The sequence below is a fragment of the Pelodiscus sinensis genome, chromosome 2 (genome assembly GCF_052426305.1).
Source record: "Pelodiscus sinensis isolate ZL-2025 chromosome 2, ASM5242630v1, whole genome shotgun sequence".
Classification (NCBI taxonomy): domain Eukaryota; kingdom Metazoa; phylum Chordata; order Testudines; family Trionychidae; genus Pelodiscus; species Pelodiscus sinensis.
This window is the reverse complement of record NC_143053.1, coordinates 131,793,295-131,807,128: the sequence shown is the minus strand read 5'-3', so window position 1 is coordinate 131,807,128 and position 13,834 is coordinate 131,793,295. Positions and strand designations below refer to the sequence as shown.

Below are 13,834 nucleotides of genomic sequence, written 5' to 3'. Positions count from 1 at the left end.
GCACACATACGCCACCCGCCCACAGGGCAGGTAATCATACATGTTACACTCGACGCAATAAACAGGATAGCCCCCACTCTGCTGCTGGGCTTCTGTCTCCATTTTTCTAATGAATAAGTTTAAGTATAAACTGGGATTCTTTTTAAACCTCTGGAGTATAAATTATTTTAAGAGTTATGTTTTAAAGAAGGTCAGAAGTCACTAGTGCCCTCTAAACTCCCTCTCCAAGCTCTCCTGTTAGCTGTTCCTGGTCGCTGAGTCACAGGCTTATATAGCTCTGGTAGCCCCTCCCCCTGACTGAGGCTCAGCCAATTAACAGAGGCTTCTAGATTTCAAACCTTTTAAAAGCTCCTTCAAACAAACAAAGCAAACAAACCTAACAGACAAACACAAGCTCAGCACACTGCAAATAACTCCCCCCCTCCCCCACACAAACACACACTCCAGACAGCCACTTACCACAAGGGTCCCGTTTTTACTCCTCTTTTACCTGGAGAACTCCCTCTCCAAACTCTCCTGTTAGTCTGATAGGAGTGCGACCAGGAACAGCTATCAGAGCAGCTTCTGGAAGGAGGAGAGACCTGACCTGCCTGCAATGAGAGAGGCTTTGGCCTAGCAAACCCAGGCTACTGAGGCAGACTTCGCTGTGAGAGACCACTTTTTTGAAGAAAAATCATTCTCTGGTGAGGACTGTTTTTTTTGTTTGATGTTTTTCTTAATTGGAGGGTTAAGAAGGTGGAAGACTGGGACCATGATCCAAGGTCACTCTGGGTAATTACTGAGGTGTCATGGTCTGAGACATAGGCTCAGAAGCTGGTCTTAGCTATTTCTCCGGGAAAAGTTTTAACAGGAGGTCCTGTGCTTTAAGTGACCTTGCTGAAACCTTCTTGCAATGTGGGCATTTTTGGGGAATATGAGTATCCCCAAGGCATCTGATGCACGGAGCATGGCTATCCGAAATGGTATGGAGAGCCTGCAAGTGGATGATCTTTTGAAACTCAGGGAACCTGGCATGATGGAGGCTCTGTTGTAAGTGGAAGGTATGGGGGAAGAGATTTTTTTTTTTAAATAATAGGTTAATGAAATAATAAGGGAATAACAAAGAGCCTGCAGTAAAAAAGTAAAGAAAAGATGAGATTAAAGGGGATGTCTTATCTGGAAAATGTGAAGCGAGGAGAGCTGCTGCATTCTCATCTAAGCCTAGGGTGGTAGAACAGGAATGGAGGGATGGTTGATGACCTGGGCTGATTACATGCTTGCAGAGTTGAGAGACAGAATCGTGCGCATGTTGCTATCTGGAGTACTGCTGCTGTAAGTCTCCAGCTATAAGCACAGGGTCCTGAAACACATTTAGTGGAACAGCCACAGGGACATACCTTGAAGAAGACTCACTGCATACTTTCCTTGAAACTCTGGTTAATGGTACAATGGTTTTATACTACCTCTGCAGAGCCACTGTTCAGCTGTTTGTAGCAGGCACAGAATGACACACTTGACGACATATGTGCAGCTATTCAAACACTGGCAACATAGATAACAAATGAATGAACTTGGAATGGATCTTCTAATTTTAAGGATGAAGAATCTGGGGTGGGAAGAATTTGGATGATATTTTTTCTGTGATTTGTTCTGTCTAATTTTTGTGGGTTTTTATTTCAATAAATATGAAAAGACAGCTACGGGGGGAGGAGGGGAGGACGGACGACTATATTTGCTTTATTTCATATTTGAAGTTTCTCTTCCACCATTATCTTTCTTCCTATCTTCCAAAGATTGTTTGTCATTCCTCCTCATCTTCACTGAAAGTGTGCAAATACACTAGTAAAACATGAATTTTAATGCATTCTTCAATTGCTTGTTTGTTTATATAATCTATACATTCTTCCATTGCTTGCTTGTGTAGTATGAACAAACAACACTGTCTGAAGAAATTTAACTGATGACTGTTATTCCAAACAGAGACTTAAATCTAAAAATTATTTCCTATCACTGGCAATGTTTGAAAAATAATTATAACAGCATATGGTTAATTCTGGTTTTCTTCATGTAAATCTAAATAAAAACCCAAGTATTTTCTAAGTATTTTGTGGGGAATTCTTTAGAAACGTAGATAATTCACAACAACAATATAGTTGCCCCAAATGGCTTCAAGCCTGACTTAGAAAATTCATCTATGACAATGAGAAATTCAGTTTGATTTTCATGCACATTCAGTTCTAATTCTCCTTGCAGAAACTACCAGAAAACTGGCAACGGAGGTGGCTTGTATAATATTCATACTGTAGCGGGTTCACTCACTTTCCACACGGCTTCTTCCCTCAGGGTGGCTTTGGGGAAGTAACCGGCTGCTCCGAAGCCGACATGCCCCCTTTGGGTGTGGTGTTCTCTTCAGGGCACTGCCCTCCAGCAGTGACCACTCTGGTCTTTGTCCGCGCCTCCTTCCAAGGAGTCATTGCTCTTCTTCTGCTCCTCCTCCAGGGTCCTCCCTACTCCCTAGTGCCCCTAGTTCTTCCCGGGAACACCCAGCTCTCTCCTGGAACACCAGCTCCCTCCTTGAACACACAATTCCTCAGCACCCTCCAGACCTCAGGGGCCCACTGCCAGTCCCTTCTAGTCCTGTCTCCGGGCGGACTGAAGTCTCTCCCGGCCACTCCTCCCTGGTCAAAGGCATGCCTCTGCCTGCCCAGTTGCCTCCTGCAACCCGCTTTGTGGTATTATGGCCTGGAGCTTCCCTGGCTCGAACTCCCCCAGCTTACCGCAGCTACCTCATTGCAGAACCATGGCTGCCTCCTTGCAGCCCAACCTTTTAGGGCTGCCTCCATGCGAGCCATGCCCTCTATGGCTGCCTCCTTGCAGCCCTGGGCCTTAGGCCAGGTAGCCTGGGTTTGCTAGGCCAAAGCCTCTCTCATTGCAGGCAGGTCAGGTCTCTCCTCCTCCCAGGAGCTGCTCTGATAGTCTTCAAGTGGGCCCTCCTTATTTGCCTATGCTGGGCTTCCCTCTGACTCCAGGTCTCAGCTCCTTAAAGGGCCAGTGCAGGGCAACACCCTGCCACAATACCTATACTTTTGTACATAGACTGAACTCACTAAATAGCTATCAAATAGCTATCAAATGGTTATAAGTTATGTGAAATGGTTATAACTTATGTGAATTATCTACATTATCCAAGTTCTAATAAAGCAATTGGCCTATAGACAAAAGACTTTATGCTGTATATGATGATAATGAATAGGAGTTCAATACAAGAGATGTATTCCTCAGAGTAGTAGGTCTTCTAAACATAGTTTCTAAAGAATCCTGGAAGTGTTCCCTCTAAGCTGTGCGGCAGCACAGTTTCACGTGTGATTAATCAGCCCTGCCCAGTCAGACTGCCAGGCAGCTTAGAGGGAACACTGATTCCTGGACATTCTAGAAGCATGGAATATATAATTATTTGATGCCTTTAGGTTGTTTCCCAACTTCTTCTTCTTCTGCATTTCCCACACAGAAAATTTTTTATGTGAACATCATATTAGCATTGTTTCAGTATGTGCTCTATTAGGTTTACAAATTAAAACAAACATTTCTATCTTGACTTCTGCTTGACTTGTGCAGACTTCACTAACATTTTAATTATGTTCACAGAAGCACATTTAAAGACATTTTCTTACCTTCTTTAGGGAAATAATTCCTTCCCATGTCTCTTCGTCAGTGGATATGGAAAATATTCCAGAGCCATCACCGTTTATGACTGTGTACTTCATGTCTGCATTAGAGCCAGCATCTGCATCATTTGCCTTGATTTTGCCTACTGCTGATCCAACTTGAGCTGATTCAGGAACATATAGCTCATAATGTTCTGGAAAAAATATGTGGACAATATTTCTAATCAAGCCTAAAATAGAATTTCAGAATACTCAATAGAGAAAATACCATTACCTCAGCTGACCATATTAAACTGCAAGCCCTATACATTTTGATCATAAAGAGCAAAGCCAGAATTATAAGTGGCATTCAGTGTTTGTACAAGGAGGTTCTGCTGGCCATTTAAGACACAATACTAGTTCAAGAGATAATTAAGTAATTGAAGTATAATACCTCTTGTTAGCAAACTTTGGAAAAATACATCTTGGTGAGAATGTTTTTGGTTTATATTATACCCCCAAAAATCAATTTATCAAAACACTGCACGTATCTTGGCTATGGGACATTGGACGTGATTTCTTCAAAGAGTAGAGCAGTTTTATTGGCAAGAATGACATAAACACAGTCTGTTACAGTCAGGTAAAAATCTATGTTATTACAAAAGTCCCAGTTTTTATACTTTAAACATTTGTTTCAATATAAGGTTTGCAGTCTCCAGCCAGTATAGCATGTGTATTTTGCCGTCGTAAAAGTAAAACTCTCTATGTTCATTTCCTACTTCATCTGGTGAAGGAAACAAATGTATGTATTCCAGAATAAAAGGGGAACAACATACAAAGCTTAGAATTGTTCTTTTCCTTCCCAACTCTTTTAATTGCAAGTATGGCTACCACTTATAACTTTATAAAATTTGTTTATATGTGAAGTGAATATGCATGCACTCCATTATCTAGATATAATGTAAAAATAAATAAAAAGCAAATAGGAAACAATGAGGCCAGAGAAGCTGAAATTATGATAGCAAAATACACATGCAGCTGGGAGTTTTCAATATAATTGGGTTCATGTTGCATTGAGATATTTCCACTACTGTTATATTAGGAGATCAATATTTAGGCATGACAGAAATAAATTAATTTTTATATTATGTTTATGATTGACAGAATATAGCAATGGGTATTTTTAAACATTTTTATCCATTTAAATGTTCACAGTATTACATAATTATAGGTTTTAAGTATTTTATGAGATTTTTACCTATTTAAACTTTCACAGTTGCAGGAAATTATATGGAGCTCAAAAAATGTAGGGGATTAGAAAATAATTAGTTAGTGACAGTAAGGCTATATCTAGACTACAAGCCTCTTTTGAAAAGAGAGCGTTTAGACTGCAACCCCATCTTTTGAAAAAGCGAGCTGCTTTTTCAAAAGAGAGCACCCACGCAGTATGGATGCTCTCTTTCGAAAAAGCACAGTTTGTATTACATAGCACCTTTTTTCGAAAGAACACTTTCAAAAAAAGGCATTCTTCCTAGTAAAAAGTTTTCCGCGGTCAAAATACCTGCTGCTTTCTTTCGATTTACTTTCAAAAGAACACAGCAGCAGTCTAGATGAAGGGGAAGTTTTTTCAAAAAAAGGCCACTTTAAAAAAAAACCCAAAAAACCTGTAGTCTATACATGGAGGCTTCCTTTGTCGACCATGCTGCATCTAGACTGCTGCGCTGTGCCGGATGAGCTGATCGTCTGCACAGCGTGGTGGCCATTTTAATTTTAACGAAGCGGGGATTATTTAAATCCCTGCTTCTTTGACTATGCCGAATAAACTATTTTACATGGCTCCATTGACGGAGCCATGTAGTCTAGACGTAGCCTTACTGATCACCTCTTCAAAGTTCATTTCCAGGGCACCAGTCCAAACCTTCTTGGGTTAATAGAGGCAGTCATTACCAATTGAAGGCAAATAAGTGATATGTAAAACAATTTAGTAGTCTTTGCCAAATTACCCAAAGAAAAATATTCAGCTCACAAAATGCACACACTAAAATCAATTTCTTAGTACAGTAAACTTCCGATAATCTGGCACCTTTAGGACCCAGGGGGTGCTGGATTATCAGATATGCCGGACTATCAGAAGGGGGGGCTATGAGGGGTCTGGAGTGGGGTGGGAGGGGATGCCTCCCCAGACCCCCCATAACCCCCTCTTACAATAGTCCGGCTCTGCCCCAGGTGTCCCTGATTCAGCCGCTGCTGGTCAGTTTCAGCAGCAGCTGAATCGGGGATGCCTGCAATAGAGCAGCTGGGGTGCTGCCAGGTTGGTCTCGCAGCGCCAAGGGGCAGCGCTACGGCACCAACCCAGCAGCACCCCAGCTGCTCTGCCCCAGGCGTACAGATTCAGCCTGCTGGTGAAACTGACGCTGCTGGTCAGTTTCAGCAGCGGCTGAATCCCGATGCCTGGGGCAAAGTAGCTGGGGTGCTGCCGGGTTGGTCCTGTAGCGCCGCCCCTTGGCGCTGCAGGACCAACCCGGCAGCACCCCAGCTGCTCTGTCCCTGGGGTCCCCAAGTCAGCCGCTGCTGAAACAGATCAGGGGCTGATTCAAGGAAGCACGGGGCTTCCTGGAATCAGCCGCTGACCTGTTTCAGCAGCTGCTGAATTGGGGAGCCCTGGGGCAGAGCAGCTGGGGTCCTGCCGGGTTGGTCCCGCAGCGCCGTCCTTTGGTGCTGCGGGACCAACCCGGCATCACTCCAGCTGCTCTGCCCCAGGCGTCCCCAAGAGCAGCTGGGGTGCTGCCAGGTTGGTCCCGCAGCCCCGAGGGGCAGCGCTACGAGGCCAACCCGGCAGCACCCCAGCTGCTCTGCTCCCAGCTTCCCCGATTCAGCTGCTGGTCATTGGATGCCGGACTAATGGAGTTTTACTGTATTCTGAGCAAAAGGGCAGAAAAACAAGGGGGTATGTCTACACTACAAAGTTAATTTGAACTAACAGTCATTAGTTCAAATTAACTTTAATAGCGGCTACACATGCAAACCGCTATTTCGAATTTAATTTGAAATAGCGGAGCACTTAATTCGAACTAGGTAAACGTCATTCTATGAGGACTAACGCCTAGCTCAAAGTAAGTAGTTCGAATTAAGGGCTGTGTAGCAACTTAATTCGAACTAGTTGGAGGCTAGCCCTTCCCAGGTTGCCCTGATGGCCACTCTGGGCCAAACCAGGGAAACTTTTCTGCCCCCCTCCCGGCCCCGGAGCTCTTAAAGGGGTACGGTCTGGCTACGGTGCCCGTGCCGGTTGAAAGCCTGCCAGCACCCAGCCAGCAGACCCTGCACCTGGCATGGCATGAGCCAGCCACCTGCTGCCACCCAGCCCTCCGCCTCTTCCCAGGACCAGGCTGGTGGCTCCCAGGAGCCTGTCCGGGGCCGTAAGAGGTGGGTGCCCACCTGGTCTAGTGCGTAGATCGTGGACCTCATCGAGGTTTGGGGGGAGGCCTCCAACATCCACGACCTCCGAACTAGGCACAGGAATGTGGCTGTCTAGGGCAGGATAGATGCCAGCCTGGCCACCAAAGTCCACATGCGAACCCAGGAAAATCAAGTTGGTCCAGTGAGACCCCTGACCCTGAGCCCTGAGCTTAGAACATTAGAACATAACAACGGCCGTTCTGGGTCAGACCAAAGGTCCATCTAGCCCAGTAGCCTGTCTGCCGACAGCGGTCGACAACAGCTACATAAGAGGGGATGGACCAAAGACAATGACCGAGCGACTTGTCTCTTGCCATCCATCTCCAGCCTTCCACAACAGAGGCCAGGGACACCGTTCCTACACTTTGGCTAATAGCACTCCATGGACTCAACCTCCATGAATTTATCTAACTTCTCTTTAAACTCTGTTAGGGTATGTCTACACTACAAAGTTAGTTCGAACTAACTTTCATAGGCGCTACACTAGCGCTCCGTCAGTTTGAATTTAATTCGAACTAACGGAGCGCTTAGTTCGAACTAGGAAAACCTCATTTTACAAGGATTAAGCCTAGTTCGAACTAGCTAGTTCGAATTAAGGGGTGTGTAGCCCCTTAATTCGAACTAGTGGGAGGCTAGCCCTCCCCAGCTTTCCCTGGTGGCCACTCTGGCCAACACCAGGGAAACTCTTCTGCCCCCCTCCCGGCCCCGGACCCTTTAAATGGGCACGGGCTGGCTACGGAGCCCGTGCCAGGTGCAAGCCTGCCAGCACCCAGCCAGCAGACCTTGCACCTGGCACGGATCGAGCCACCCACCCATGCCCCCAAACCCTCCCCCTCTTCCCGGGACCAGGCTGGCGGCTCCCGGGAGCTTGCCCGGCACCGCAAGAGGCGGGCACCTGCCTGGGCTAGTGCAGACATCATGGACCTCGTCCACAATCTCCGCACTAGGCACAGGAAAGTGGCCGTCTAGGGCAGGAGAGCTGCCAGCCTGGCCACCCAGGAGCAGGGACACCACTCCTACTCCCTGGCTAATAGCACTCCATAGACCCAACCTCTATGACTTGATCTCACTTCCCTTTAAAGTCTGTTCTAGTTCTAGCCTTCACAGCCTCCTGCAGCAAGGAGTTCCACAGGTTGACTATTTGCTTTGTGAAGAACAACTTTCTGTTACTAGTTTGAAGCCTGCTACCCATTCCTTTCCTTTGGTGTCCTCTAGTCCTTCTTTATGGGAACTAATGAAGAACTTTTCTGTATGCACCCTCTCCACCCAACTCCTGCTTTTAGAGACCTCTATCCTGTCCCCCCTCCGTCTCCTCTTTTCTAAGCTGAAAAGTCCCAGTCTCTTTAGCCTCTCTTCATATGGGACCTGTTCCCAACTCCTGATCATTTTAGTTGCCCTCCCCTCTCCCAGCCTCTCTCTTCCCTTCTCCCACCTCCTTTCCCCAGTCTCCCCCAGTTTTGTTCAATAAAGACAGATTCCATTTTTGAACACAATTGTCCTTTATTTTGTACATGAAGAAGAGGGGCTAGGGAAGGGTAAGTGGAAGGAGGTGAGGGAGGAATGGGGTATGCGCCCCCGATGGGGAGGACTGGGCTGGCTCTGCGGGTTTCTGGGGGTGGAAGCTCTCCTGCAGCCCCCCAATTGCCTCCTCTGCCCAGATGGCAGCCTGCGGCAAGTGCAGCCGGTCTGATGGCCGAGTGTTGTGATGTGCCCAGTGTGGGTACTCCGGGCAATCCAAATCAGGACTGCTTTGCAAGCGGGGCACCCCTGAGAACTGTCTGTCCGGGGTGGGGGTCGGGACCCTTTAAACACAGCCCTCGGCTAGCCTGAGACAGCCTCTCCATGCTCTAAGTCCTCCTCTGATGCCCTGCCGGCACTGCTTCCGGCCATCCTTAAGCCTGGTTCAGGGTCCACTTTATGTGGACATGCTAGTTCGAATTAGCAAAACGCTAATTCGAACTAGTTTTTTAGTCTGGATCCGTTAGTTCGAATTAGCTTAGTTCGAATTAACTAATTCGAACTAAGTTAGTTCGAATTAATGTTGTGGTGTAGATGTACCCTTATAGTTCTAGCCTACACAGCCTCCTGTGGCAAGGAGTTCCAAAGGTTGACTATGTGCTGTGTGAAGAACTTTCACTCATTAGTTTTAAACCTGCTGCCCATTCATTTCATTTGGTGTCCTCTAGTCCTTCTATTATGGGAACTAATGAAGAACTTTTCTTTATTCACCCTCTCCACACCACTCATGATTTTATAGACCTCTATCATATCCCCCCTCAGTCTTTTTCTAAGTGAAAAGTCCCAGTCTCTTCAGCCTCTCTTCATATGGGACCTGTTCCAAACCCCTAATCATTGTAGTTGCCCTTTTCTGAACCCTTTCCAAGGCCAAAATATCTTTTTTGAGGTGAGGAGACCACATCTGTACACAGTACTGAAGATATGGAGTACCATAGTTTTATACTTCCCCTCCTCCTTCTTCTCCTGGCTTCCCCCTTCCAGCTCCCTTCTCCCAGGTTTCTCCCTCCCCTCTTTCACCCTCTCTTTTCCCCTCTCCCACTTCCTTTTCCCAGTCTCCCCAGAGGTTAATCCCCTCCCCCAGTTTTGTTAAATAAAGAGAGTTTCTATTTTTGAACACACGTGTTCTTTATTTTGTACATCAGGAAGGGGGTAGGGAGGGTAAGTGGAAGGAGGTGAGGGAGGAATGGGGCACGAGCCCCCAATGGGGAGGACTGGGGTGGCTCTGCGGGCTCCTTGGGGTGGAAGCTCTCCTGCAGGGCCTCCTGGATCCTGACAGCCCCCCGATTGACTCCCCCCAGATGGCAGCCTGCGGCAAGTGCAGCCGGGCTGATGGCCAAGTGCTGTGATGTGCTGAGTAAAGGCACTCAGGGCACTCCAAGACAGGACTGCTTTGCTGTCCCTCATCGAGGTAGACAAGCAAGTGGGGAACCCTGAGAACTTTCTGTCCATGGTGGTGGTCGGGTCCCTTTAAGCACAGCTCTTGGCTAGCCTGAGGCAGCAGCTCCACACTAAGTCCTAAACTGATGGCCTTCCGGCACTGGTTCCTGCCAGCCTTAACTTCAGTTCAGGGTCCACTCTGTGGACATGCTAGTTCGAATTAGCAAAACGCTAATTGGAATTAGTTTTTAGGTCTAGATGCACTAGTTCGAATTAGCTTAGTTCGAATTAACTAATTCACATTAAGTTAGTTCGAATTAGTGCTGTAGTGTAGACATATCCAGGGAGACTGCTGTAGCCTAAGGACAAATTCAAACCACACAATTTAGGAAAGAACAATCATTTGTACACATACAAAACAGGAATGGTGTGTCCACACAGCACAGTTATTTTGAAATAACAATGCAAGCGAATGCACAGCAATTCCGTTATTTCAAAGTAATTGTGCTGTGTGGACACACCCTTCCTGTTTTGTATGTGTTATTTCAAAAAGTAATTTTGAAATAATGAATGGCTTATTTTGAAATCTGTAAGCCTCATTCCATGAGGAATAACACCCATTTCAAAATAGCTATTTAGAAATAGGGCATGTGTAGATGTGGGGTCTGGAGTTATTTCAAAATAAAGGGCCTCCAGGAAATCCCACAGGTGTCCTGGTGGCCACTCCATTCACACTCCTCAGGACTCTATAGTTCCTCCTTAAAGCTGCAGTCACAGGGGAAAGGGCTTGTGGCAGGAAGCTGGTCCTCACAGCCATATGCTGATGCCACAACCACTCCTAGGGCCATCATGACTCACCCTCGAGCCCGCAAGAGCCCTCCTCCACTTCCAGAGAGCACTCTGATGGCTCCCAGGAGCCTGCCAGGCGCTGCAAGAGGTGTGCACCATTCTGGTCTGTGGCAGAGATCCTGGCCCTCACTGAGGTTTGGGGTGAGAAGGAAAATCTCCAGGATCTCTGCACCAGATGGCGCAATGGCAATATATACGGCTGTATGATATGCCAACTGCCTGGCCACAAAGGGCCACATCTGGTCCCAGGAGCAGGTCCAGATGAAAGTCAAAGAGCTCCAACAGGGCTATGTCAGGGCCAGAGAGTGCAGCTCCCGCTCCAGGCAGAACCCCACTCTTGCATCTATTATTTGGACCTGCACCGCATCCTGGGGGGGGGGGGGGTACAGCCCCTTCCTCACCCCTGGTGGTTGACTCAGCGATGGAGTTGCCCATCATCGCCCACCTAGGGGGCAGAGCCAGTTGGGGGGAGGAGGTGGAGGAGGAGGACCCCAACGTTGCCAACACCATCACCACGGGGACCCTGGAGTTGGTACCCCATGGCCTGGATGTGTCCCAGGCATCCCAGGGAAGGAACATCAGGTGAATGATCTTAAGTACATGACACAGGCAGGATGGAGGTAGCAGGCAGTGAGAGACTGGGGCATACTCCTCATTTGGCTTTCTTGGCCTGGAAAATTGTGCTGCAATCTGTGCACGTGGATGCATGTGTAGCACTAGTCTGGGCCACGCAGCCCCAGAAGGCTGCACCAGAGCACCCCTGAGCTCTTACTCGCACGGTCTGGGGAGGCCAGCCACACTTTTGATAGGAGAAGGAGGCTGGGGAGATGCCCCCGCCTCACACACATACTTAGGAGTGCTACACACGGCACAAAGGTATGCCTGCAGGCTCGAAGCAGCACCCGCTCCTGGGGACAGCTCAGCAAGGCACAGGAGAGTCTGCTGCTCACACACACTCCCTCCATACACCCTGACTCCCTCTCCTCCAGTGGCGAGGGATACAAGCCCTCTCCCCTTGGGACACCACCATTACTGTACCCAGCATGTGTGTGGCACTGAGACAAGCCCAGCTGGTCCATGGCCCCCTCCCACCTGCAGGATCACAGTGTAGTCAGCAACTTCCCATGTCTGCTTATCCCTGGGACATGGCTGGGGGGAGCCTTCTCCCCTAGGGACATCTGGGCCTCTCTAGGAAAGAGTCTATTGTCCAGGCCACGATGGCCTAGCTCACAGGACATCAAATTCATCTGACCCGAGAACTGTCAGTCTCAGCTCACAGATGAGGGCAAGGCTTCAGGGACAGTGTCTCCAGGGATGACAGACCATCTGTCTTTTCTCGTCAGCCAGACCAGCTGCGTGAGGGGGCTGCCCGACAGTGGGGGAGCTGCAGGCGCCAGATAATGCAAGAAGAACTGCTTCAGAAGCACATCTCCTTGCTCTGAGACCTGCATGAGACAGTGGACCAGAGGCTCTAGGAGGACATGAGGTCGTGCAGAGACATGGAGGGAGTTGCTGCAGCAGGGACACACCATATGCGCAGCCATCCAGTCTCTCCTCGCCTGCCCAGAGCCAGTCCTTGCTCCTGCTCCCATTCCTGCTCCATCCCCAGTTCCTGGTCCTGCTCCTCTTCCCATGCCAGCCCCTGCCCTTCCTTCCATGCCTGACCCTACTTCAGCTCCCACTCCTGCCTCTCCCCCTAGTTTCCCCTACTGTGGTCGCTGAGGTCCCTGCAGACGAGGTGGTGAAACTAATCGAGCCAGGCACCAATCCCACTCCCAGCCCTGAGCCGGGGTGGTCAACGAGGGCCTGCAGAACCATGCAGAAGTAGCAGATGGGGATATAGGTGCTATCAATATCCCCCTCCCCCATGGTTTGGGAAGTCCATGGTGGCAAAGCTGGCAATGATGGGGTCCACATTGCCCAGGTGGATGACCCTGTGCAGCAGGATGGTGTTGATGGCCCTCACCGCCTGTAGAAGGAGACAAACAGAGAATCACAGGGGTGCCAGAGCCCTAGGAAAGTCACCCCTTACATAGCCCATACCCTGGTAGGGCTGTGTGAGGATGGGACTGGAAAACTGCCCAGGGAAGGGAGCTTCCCCCCAACCCTCCCCAAACCACCTATTTCCCTAGGGTTCCCCATTCCAGCACTTCATCCTTCTCCCAGACAGTAGCCCGAGTGCTCCATACCTGCATGATGAGGGCCCCGAAGGTCGAATTCCCCATGCCTAACTGGTTGCTGATGGATCAGTAGCTGTCTGGCATGATGAACTTCCAGATAGTGATGGCGACCCACTTCTCCAGGGGGATGTCGGGTTGTATGTGTGTGTCCTGTTGCATTAGGGCAGGGGCGAGTCAGGCACACAACTCCAGAAAAGTCTCCTTCATCATGCAGAAATTCTGGAGTCACTGTTGGTCATCCCACCACTCTATAATAAGCCCGTCCCACTGGTCGGAACTGGCATCCAGCCACCAGAAGTGGCAGTGCACAGTGGGGTGCAGCTGGAAGAGCTGCACTTCCAGACAGATGGTGAGGGTCTTCTCAATCAGCTGGGAGTTGCATTCCTGCAGGACCAAGAGGGCAGCCTGCAGAAACTGGTGCAGAAACTGCAGCACAACAGATAGAGGCTATCACATGCCTTGAGACAGCTCCGGCTCCACAGCTGGCAAGAAGAACCACAGCAGTCAGAGAAAAGGCTTTGCTGTCCCTCAAAGAGGTAGGCAAGTAGGAGAAGAACCTGAGAAACGGTTGTGGAGGGGGTGTCCCTTTAAGCATGAGTCTCAGATAGCCTCAGGCAGCAGCTCCTGACATGATGCCCTGCCTGACGCAGTTCCAGGTGGCCTTAAATGTGATTCAGCATCCAATCAGCATGGATGCTCTATTTCAAAATAGCTCAGAGCTATTTCGTTACACTTTTTGTGTATAGATGAACTATTTCAAAAGAAGCTATTTCGGAAAATAAATTCCAAAATAGCTTATTTTTAAATAAGCATGCTGTGTAAATGTACCCA

At 48.5% G+C, this 13,834-nt stretch overlaps 1 protein-coding gene across 4 annotated transcripts in view; it reads right to left on the bottom strand.

Moving 5' to 3' along the window:
* The window catches only part of CDH18 (cadherin 18), a 1,008,237-nt gene that overhangs the window by 152,036 nt on the left and 842,367 nt on the right, over nt 1-13,834 (bottom strand). For all 4 annotated transcript variants that reach the window (XM_075921429.2, XM_089776420.1, XM_075921431.2 and 1 more), the window contains one exon: nt 3,651-3,838. In XM_075921429.2, coding sequence (XP_075777544.1) covers nt 3,651-3,838 — 188 coding nt within the window. The remainder of the gene's footprint in view (nt 1-3,650; nt 3,839-13,834) is intronic.